General features: G+C 36.3%; 1 protein-coding gene across 4 annotated transcripts in view; it reads right to left on the bottom strand.

The window, feature by feature from the left end:
- Positions 1-439: 439 nt before the first annotated feature.
- The window catches only part of LOC107154837 (amine sulfotransferase-like), a 45,670-nt gene continuing 35,374 nt past the window's right edge, over positions 440-10,735 (bottom strand). For all 4 annotated transcript variants that reach the window (XM_048792601.1, XM_048792557.1, XM_048792636.1 and 1 more), the window contains 2 exons: positions 10,352-10,538; positions 440-1,158 (listed from right to left, as the gene is read on the bottom strand). In XM_048792601.1, coding sequence (XP_048648558.1) covers positions 1,037-1,158; positions 10,352-10,538 — 309 coding nt within the window. In that variant the 3' untranslated portion in view covers positions 440-1,036. The remainder of the gene's footprint in view (positions 1,159-10,351; positions 10,539-10,735) is intronic.

Below are 10,735 nucleotides of genomic sequence, written 5' to 3'. Positions count from 1 at the left end.
TATTACATTTCAATATTCACAAAATTTTTTTAAAAACAAATATTTTTAGATGTATGTGGACACAATACCTTTATTTATTTGTATGGGGTGCTGGGGATCAAATCTAGTGCCTCACATATTTGAGACAAGTGCTCTACCACTGAGCCACAACCCTAGACCCCACAAAACTTTTGAAACCAAAGAATTGAAGCTTAATTGCAAGAACAATAGATGCAGGAAGCCACCCATGTATTACTTGCAGGTCTTCACTCGGTATGAAAGCCAGGGAGATTTCAGTTTTTCCTATCTGTAAACTATCTGTGACTCCACCAACCTATAGATTGCCCAAGGCACATGATCTTTATCTCCAGTCTACTAGGAAGATCCCTCAGTAGCTCTGCAAATGAGCATAATCCATTAGAAACTGTATAGCCCATCTTGTACTTTTTTCAGCAAAGAACATTCCATGGAAAGCCTTTGAAGTTCCCCAATATAAATAAAGCAATCAAGAGTTCCATTTTGCTCTTTTTAGTGTGGAAGCTTGAAGGGTATGATGGGTTAGCCCATCCTGTCCTTCCTCTTTAAAAAATATTTCCTGTGTTCTGTGTTTTCTTTTTCATCAATCTATTTTCCTTAGCCTTTATTCCAGAGCCAGCCCATTCCACTGAGGAAACCCATTTCTACTGCCCACGTGGGATGTGGGTGGGAGATAGACTTGTTAATGTTTAGTTGATCCTTAACTTCATTATAGATAAAGACAAAATACACACTATCAAATACTCCCTGAAGACTTTCAGAAACAAGTCACGTTTTATGCTTTCTATTTTCCTGTTTTCAAGCAGGTGATCCAGGTAGTCTACCTCCCAAATCAATTTAAGCTTTGATATGTCAAAGCATTCATCAAATTAATGGCAACTAATCTAAGCATAGTTTACTCATTCTATTCAATAGCTTTAGAATTAATAATTAAATGATAGGTATAAAGTTAGTGTATAAGTTAAATTTCACTCTCTGATTAATACATTTTTATATAATTATTTTATACTTGGTTACAATTCTACTCCTCATTTATATCCCAGATGAACTTCAGTGGAAAATCTCTCATATTCCTCTTGAATATTCTATCAAATCTTTCATTCTGTGCCACAGTCAAATGATGTTTCCAATCTCCAATGGTACCTAATAGAATAAACACATAAAGAGAACACTTATGAATAAGGAACACTCTCATGGCAAAGGTTATCCCAATCCATCATAATATCTTCTCCAATCCAAGATAAATTTTTAATTTCTCCATGGGGTTGGATACCTTATCATTCCTTAGGAATGAATCTAAAAAGACCCTTAGGAACACAACAGTTCAGTAAATTTAAATTTCAGTTCCCCATATTAGACTTTCACCACTTAATCTTATCCATTCTTTAGGAAGAAAAAAATCTAAAAGATATGAATATATTAGGATTTTAAAAAATATTTTGACTATATGACAGACATCATACTTAGCAAGTTACAATTATCTAATGTAATATGATTTTCAATGAAAACCTAGAAGATACATATTTCTTCATTTTTACATTATAAAAATGGAAACCCAATGATCATCAACTAAAGAAGTCAATGTCACTTAGGCTACAGACCTACCACTATTGCAGTTTAGCTTGATAGAAGATAAAAACCATTATTATGTAAGGAGTGGTGAATGAATTACAGGTTTCTTTGAATTATCCCAAGGCAGAAGTATGCCCTTCTGAGAACTCTTGGTGGAAAAGCACCAATAGAAATTGCTTAGTCACTGGTGATGCTCTGTTCAAAGGGGATTCTGTGCAGCTCACAGCATTTATTGGTTCCTGGCTTTGAGTTCAAACACCAGGTGCCCAGAGGTAGAAGAGATACGGGCACAAGTTGATAAACTCTAATTAGACTGTTGTGCTCACAAATTTCAGTGTCAGACTCTCTCTTATTAGGAATTTAGTTGATCCACTGGGTCTTGCTTTCTCTATATTTGTGTTTGCTTGTCTTTTCCCAATCCTCTCACTGGGATGTTTGGAAAATGGAAGAAATGTTGCATAGGCAGCAACATTATTATACCATTTTTTAAATAAAAAATAGTAACTTGGCCTCTTTACCTTCCAGATATGCTTGTATAAATTGTTGACATGTGGAATGGATAGCAAGCTATTATGGACATGAGAATTGCATTGTATCTCTTTTATTGTAGGAATGAGGAGTGAGAGCTGATAATTTTTTCATCACAAGAGAAAAAGACCATGATTTAAAAAAAAATCAATATCCAGGACCATATGTATTCACCACTAAATTCTATAAGACCTTCAAAGAACTAATACCAATACTCCTCAAATTATTCCATGAAATAGAAAAAGAGGGAACAGTTCCAAACTCATTCAATGAGGCCAATATCACCCTGATTCCAAAATGAGACAAAGACACATCAAGGAAAGAAAACTTCAGATCAATATCTCTAATGAATATAGATGCAAAAACTCTCAATAAAATTCTGGAAAATCAAATACAGAAATATATTAAAAAGATAGTGCACCCTGATCAAATGTGGTTCATCCCAGGGATGAAAGGTTGGTTCAACATATGGAAATCAATAAATGTAATTCATCACATCAATAGACTTAAAGATAAGAAAAGATGATAATCTCAATAGGTGCAGAAAAAGCACTCAACAAAATATAGCACCCCTTCATGTTCAAAACATGATAACAGGAACATGTCTCAAAATTGTAAAAGTTATCTATGCTAAGCCCAAGGCCAACATCATTCTAAATGGAGAAAAATTGAAAGCATTCCCTCTAAAAACAGGAACAAGACAGGGATGCCCTTTTTTACCACTTCTATTCAACACAGCCCTTGAAACTCTAGCCAGATAATTAGATAAAATTAAAGGGATGCGAGTAGGAAAGTAAGAACTCAAAATATCACTATTTGCCAATGACATGATTCTCTACATAGAGGATCCGAACAATTCCACCAGAAACTTGTTGAACTAATGAATTCAGTAAAGTAGCAGAAATGCAAATCAAAACTTCTCTTAGATTTCATCTCATTTCAGTCAGAATGGCAGCTATTAAGAATACATACAAACAACAATAAGTGAAAGGCATTTCTGAACATCAGTGATAAATCCTCTGAAAGAGAAATGACATTTACAATAGCCTAAAAAAAAAGGCAAAAAACTTTGGAATCAACTTAACAAAAGAGGTGAAAGACCTCTACAATGAAAACTACAGAACTCTAAAGAAAGAAATTAAAGAAGACTTTAGAAGATGGAAAGATCTTCCTTGTTCTTGGATAGGCAGAATTATTATTGTCTAAATGACCATACTTCCAAAAGCACTACGCAGACTTAATGCAATCCCAATCAAAATCCCAATGGCATTCCTCATAGCAATAGAAAAAGCAATCATGAAATTCATCTGGAAAAATAAGAGACCCAGAATAGCCAAAGCAATCCTTAGCAAGAAGAGTGAAGCAGGTGACATCATTATATCAGACCTTACATTATACCACAGAGCAATAGTAACAAAAATAGCATGGCATTGGTACCAAAATAGACTTGTAGACCAATGGTTCAAAATAGAGGACACAAAGACAAACCCACATTAACATAGTTATCTCATACTAGATAAAGGCACCAAAATCATATATTGGAGAAAAGATAGCCTCTTCAACAAATTGTGCTGGGAAAACTGGAAATCCATATGCAGCAAAATGAAATTAAGCCCTCATTTGTCACCATGCACAAAACTCAACTCAAAGTAGATCAAGGATGTAGGAATTAAACCAGAGACCCTGCAACTAATAGAAGAAAAAGTAGGCCCAAATCATTCCTTAACAAGACTTGTAAAGCACACAAAATAAAATCAAGAATCAATAAATTAGATGGATTCAAACTGAAAAGATTTTTCTCAGCAAAAGAAACAATCAGTGGGGTGAAGAGAAAGTCTACACAATGGGAGCAAATTTTTTACCACACATACATCAGATAGAGCACCAATATCTAGGAGATATAAAGAACCCAAAAAACTTAAGCCCCCAAAGCAACCTAATCAATAAATGGGACAAGGAACTGAACAGACACTTCTCAGAAGAGGATATACAACCAATCGACAAATATATGAAAAAATGTTCATCATCGCTAGCGATTAGAGAAATGCAAATCAAAACTTCTCTTAGATTTCATCTCATTCCAGTCAGAATGGCAGCTATTAAGAATACATACAGGAGACTAGCAACATGGTGGCAGATAGGGAGGTAGCACTACCATGACCTGCACCGCTGTGCTTACAGTAAGGGAGTTCAGAATGGCTGGATGCTGTCTTATCAGGAACATTCAGTGAAGTTGGGCTACAATGAAACCTAAGGGAAGCATTTGAACATCTCAGAGGCTTCAGGGTGGCTGAGATTCTGAGCCACCCCGATCGTGGAGGTATGGGAGCAGAGAAATGGAACTTGGGATCCTGTGAGGAGCTGCCAACCATGCCTCCACAGGCCACCAGACCAAGATCTGAAGCTGGGACTTAGGAGAGAAATGGCCCAGACCCATCCTGCCCACCGAACACCCTGCAAGGAAACCAGCGACCACCATATCAGAGAATTGACATCATCAGAGTTCGGCGGATCAGATCGCATGGCAGCGAATTCAGTGACAACAGGTGTGTGACCCTCAGTCCCCCCCCTCCATACAGCTGGGAAAACTCAAAAAAATCTCTCCCCAGCTCTCTGTGGGCATAATTATCAGAGCCAAGGGAAACAGAAAAGGCACCTGACCTCCAACTCCCACTCCCACCAGCAGCGAAAACGGAAACCTTTCTCACCAGCTGGCAGGGGCCTGACTATTGGAGGGAATCCGACAGAATAGGCTGCTGGTTCACAACTTTCACACTCCAAAACCATGAGGTCTGGGTGAATGGCAAACAGAGAGAGTGCCTAGTCGTTCAAGAGAGCAGGGCATCCAGGAAACTGCAGTCCCAGAGTGTGTGTAGCTAGATCTGTGGAGAACTGCCCCAAGTAGGGCCTGGCTGGCAGGAGAAGCAAGGGGGCTAGAGACCAGGAGCAAGCCTAATGACCAGGATTGGAGAGTCACCCGACTGAGGAGGGAGAGCCGCCTTACAGGGATTGCTTCCTGCATCTTTTGTTTATCATGGAAGGTTTTTATTTCATTGTCAAACCTGAAGCTTAATTTTGCTGGATACAATATTCTTGGTTGGCACCCATTATCTTTAAGCATTTGAAATATGTTGTTCTAGGATCTTATCTGATCATAATGGAATGAAACTGGAAATCAACGATAAAAGAAGGAAGGAAAAATCCTATATCACTTGGAGAATGAACAATATGTTACTGAATGATCAATGGGTTACAGAAGACATCAAGGAGGAAATTAAAAAATTCTTAGAGATAAATGAAAACACAGACACAACATATCAGAATCTATGGGACACAAGGAAAATAGTTCTAAGAGGAAAATTCATTGCTTGGAGTTCATTCCTTAAAAAAAGAAAAAAACAACAAATAAATGATCTCACACTTCATCTCAAAACCCTAGAAAAAGAAGAACAAAACAACAGCAAATGTAGTAAAAGGCAGGAAATAATTAAAATCAGAACTGAAATTAATGAAATTGAAACAAAAGAAACAATTGACAAAACTAAAAGTTGGTTCTTTGAAAAAATAAATAAGATTGACAGACCCTTAGCCATGCTAACAAAGAAGAGAGAACTCAAATTACTAGCATACGAGATGAAAAAGGCAATATCACAACAGACACTACAGAAATACAGATTAATTAGAAATTATTTTGAAACCTTATACTCTGATAAAATAGAAGATAGTGAAGGAATCGATAAATTTCTTAAGTCATATGATCTGCCCAGATTGAGTCAGGAGGATATAAACAACTTAAACAGACCAATATGAAGTGAGGAAATAGAAGAAGCCAACAAAAGACTACCAACCAAGAAAAGCCCAGGACCGGATGGGTATACAGCAGAGTTTTACAAAACTTTTAAAGAAGAACTAATACCAATACTTTTCAAGCTATTTCAGGAAATAGAAAAAGAGGGTGTACTTCCAAATTCATTCTATGAGGCCAACATCACCCTGGTTTAGGAAAAACAGACAAAGACACTTCAAAGAAAGAAAACTACAGACCAATATCTCTAATGAACCTAGATGCAAAAATCCTCAATAAAATTCTGGCAAATTGGATAAAAAAAAATCTCAAAAAGATCTTGCACTATGATCAAGTAGAATTCATACCTGGGATGCAAGGCTGGTTCAATATACGGAAATCAATAAATGTAATTCACCACATCAATAGACTTTAAGATAAGAACCATATGATCATCTCGATAGACACAGAAAAAGCATTTGACAAAATACAATATCCCTTTATGTTCAAAACACTAGAAAAACTAGGGATAATAGGAACTTACCTCAACATTGTAAAAGCTGTTGATGCTAAGCCTCAGGCAAGCATTATTCTAAATGGAGAAAAAATGAAGGCATTCCCTCTAAAATCTGGAACAAGACAGGGATGCCCTCTCTCACCACTTCTATTCAACATATTTCTCGAAACACTGGCCAGAGCAATAAGACAGATGAAAGAAATTAAAGGCATAAAGATAGGAAAAGAAGAACTTAAATTAGCACTATTTGCACATGACATGATCCTATAACTAGCAGACCCAAAAGGTTCTACCAGGAAACTTCTAGAACTAGTAAATGAATTCAGCAAAGTGGCATGATATATAACCAACACCCATACATCAAAGGCATTCCTGTATATCAGTGACAAATCCTCTGAAATGGAAATGAGGACAATCACCCCATTTATAATATCCTCAAAAAAAAAAAAACAACTTGGGAATCAACCTAACAAAAGAGGTTAAAGACCTATACAATGAAAACTTCAGAACCTTAAAGAGAGAAATAGAAGAAGACCTTAGAAGATGGAAAGATATACCTTGTTGATGGATAGGAAGAATTAATATCATTAAAATGGCCATATTATCAAAAGTACTCTATAGGTTTAATGCCATGCCAATCAAAATCCCAATGGCATTCCTCGCAGAAATAGAAAAAGCAATCATGAAATTCATATGGAAAAATAAGAGACCCAGAATAGCAAAAGCAATTCTAAGCAGGAAGAGTGAAACAGGTGGCATAGCGATACCAGACTTCAAACTATACTACAGAGCAATAGTAATAAAAACAGCATGGTACTGGTACCAAAACAGGCAGGTAGACCAATGGTATAGAATAGAGGATGCAGAGACCAATTCACAAAATTACAACTACCTTATATTAGACAAAGGTGCTAAACCATGCAATGGAGAAAGGATAGCATCTTCAACAAATGGTGCTGGGAGAACTGAACATATGCAACAAGAATGAAATTGAATCCCTTTCTCTCGTCATGCACAAAAGATAACTCAAAATGGATCAGGAGCTAGGAATAAAACCAGAGACTCTGCGTCTAATAGAAGAAAAAGTTGGCCCTAATCTCCACCTCGTGGGGTTGGGCTCCAAATTCCTTAATAGGACACCTATAGCACAAGAGTTAAAATCAAGAATCAACAAATGTGACGTATTCAAACTAAAAAGTTTTTTTCTCAGCAAGAGAAATAATATGAGAGGTAAATAGGGGGCCTACATCCTGGGAACAAATTTTTACCCCTCCCACTTCAGATAGAGCTTTAATCTCCAGAGTATACAAAGAACTAAAAAAATTAGACAATAAGAAATCAAATAACCCAATCAACAAATGGGCAAGGATCTGAACAGACACTTCTCAGAGGAGGATATACAATCAATTAACAATTACACAAAAATATGCTCACCATCTCTATCAATCAGAGAAATACAAATTAAGATCACTCTAAGATACCATCTCACTCCAGTAAGAATGGCAGCCATTATGAAGTCAAACAATAACAAGTGCTGGTGAGGATGTGGAGAAAAAGGTACACTTGTACATTGCTGGTGGGACTGCAAATTGGTTCAGCCAATTTGGAAAGCAGTATGGAGATTCCTTGGAAAGCTGGGAATGGAACCACCATTTGACCCAGCTATTTCTCTTCTTGGACTATACCCAAAAGACCTTAAAAGAGCATACTACAGGGACATAGCTACATCAATGTTCATAGCAGCACAATTCACAATAGCTAGACTGTGGAACCAACCTAGATGCCCTTCAATAGATGAATGGATTAAAAAAATGTGGCATTTATACACACTGGAATATTACTCAGCACTAAAAAATAACAAAATCATGGCATTTGCAAGGAAATGGATGGCATTAGAGCAGATTATGCTAAGTGAAGTTAGCCAATCCCTAAAAAACAAATGCCAAATGTCTTCTTTGATATAAGGGGGGTGACTCAAAACAGAGTAGGGAGGAAGAGCATGAGAAGAAGATTACCACTAAACAGGGACGAGAGGTGGGAGGGAATGGGAGGGAGAAGGGGAATTGCACGGAAGATGGAAGGAGACCCTCATTATTATACAAAATACATGTATGATGGTGTGAGGGGAACGAAAAAAGAGAGAGAAATGTGTCACAGTAGATGGGGGTAGAGAGAGGTGATGGGAGAGGAGGGGAGGGAGGGGGGATAGGAAGGGCAGCAGAATACAACAGACACTAGTATGGCTGTATGTATAAACGTGGCTGTATAACCAATGTGATCCTGCAATCTGTACACGTGGAAAAATAAGAATTCATACCCCATTTGAATCAAATGTATGATATGTCAAGATCATTGTATTGTCTTGAGCAACTAATAAAAAAATTTTAAATTTCAGTTATTGTATTTTTCAGCATTAAAAGCTTCTTTTGGTTCTAAAAAAATGAATACATACAAACAACAATAAGTGTTGGGTGAGGATGTGGGAGAAAGGGCACACTTATACATTGCTGGTGGGACTGCAAATTGGTTCAGCCAATTTGGAAAACAGTATGGAGATTCCTTGGAAAACTGGGAATGGAACCACCTTTTGACCCAGTTATCCCACTCTTCAGTCTACACTCAATGGACTTAAAAACAGTATACTACAGGGACACAGCCCCATCAATATTTATAGCAGCACAATTCACAATAGCTAAACTGTGGAACCAACGGAGATGCCCTTCAGTAGATCAATGGATAAAGAAAATGTGGTATGTCTACACAATGGAATATTACTCAGCAAAAAAAAGAGAACAAAATCATGGCATTTGCAAGTAAATGGATGGAGTTGGAGAATGTAATGCTAGGTGAAGTTAGCTAACCCCCAAAAACAAATGCTGAATGTTTTCTCTGATTTTAAGGAGGCTGATTCATAGTGGGGTTGGGAGGGGGAGCAAGGAAGGATTACACAAATTCTAGATAGGGCAGAGGGGTGGGAGAGAAAGGGAGGGGGCATGGGGGTAGGAAAGATCGTGGAATGAGATGGACATCATTACCCTAAGTACATGTATGAAGACATGAATGGTGTGAATATACTTTGTATTCCACTCGAGGTATGAAAAATTGTGCTCTATATTTGGAATATGAACTGTAATGCATTCTGCTGTCATATATAACAAATTAGAATAAATAAGTTGATTAATTTTAAGAATATAAAAACTAAATATCCAAGTTAATGTATATAAAATATTTAAATAATTGCTTACAAATCAACATTTATCATAATATTATTAAATTATGAATGTTACAAAATAAAATATGAATAAAATAGAAGCCAAATTATGGTTTAGAATGTTCTAAGTTAAAGTTTAAATTAAAAACTGTGAACTTAAGAGGGAAATATATCCATTCTTAACAACTCCTGGCATATAATATATTATACCAAAATAGAGATCTTAATTATTTTTGAAGTAATTAAATTAAATTCATAGCAGATAATACTATGAAGATATTGCACTACTTTTTGTGAGGAAGCACTCTGACTTTCAGGAAATAATATTCCAAACATCCTCTCCCTTAAGAAAACATGCATTAAGTTTACTTGGAATATTTAGGAGAAATAAAGGAAAAAAGGGTTATTGTTCTACTGGTTCAATATATCCATTGCTTTCACATAAGACAATAACAAAATTTAAAAAGAGTAGGTCATGTGACCTATAAGAAAAGAAGGAAATATTTGTTAAACAAGTTAAATTGTCAGACTGCATACTAAAATACAGCTAGGTTCCCTGAAAAATACTCCAGGCCTACTTTCAGCTAGGATGCTTGATCTTCTCTGGTCTCAAATATCATTATCACTGGAAGAGACACATTGGAAGCACTGACTTTTTCTCATAGGTTACAAAGACCCAAAAGAACTCTCAATATTTTTGCTACTATAAATCCCTGAGAATTACCTTTGCGCAGGAAATTTCCCTCATCATTTCTAATTCCAACTTTATATTTTATAATATTTTTATAATTTGCTAGTGGATCACACTTCATGTTTTGAAATTCAGCCTGTCTCACAACAGAATCCAAATCTTCTTCACTCAGTGATTTTGCAAGAAACTTGCAGATTTTAAGCACTGAACTTCTGAGGTCCTGGAAGAGTCATAGTTATGAAAGATTATTCAGTATGTGAAGGATACATGAGTTACATACAGGTAAACACACAACACAATCAAGTGTAGGTGAAAAATTCCAACATGCAGGCACTGTCAATGACTTCTTAAATAGGAATCCTAAAGTTCAAGAAATAAAAGCAAAAATAGACAAATGGTGTTGCATCAAATAAAAAG

The sequence above is a fragment of the Marmota marmota genome, unplaced genomic scaffold, assembly GCF_001458135.2.
Source record: "Marmota marmota marmota unplaced genomic scaffold, marMar, whole genome shotgun sequence".
Taxonomy (NCBI): Eukaryota; Metazoa; Chordata; class Mammalia; order Rodentia; family Sciuridae; genus Marmota; species Marmota marmota.
Note: the sequence above shows the minus strand (reverse complement) of the source record. Positions and strands in the feature narration are given on the sequence as shown.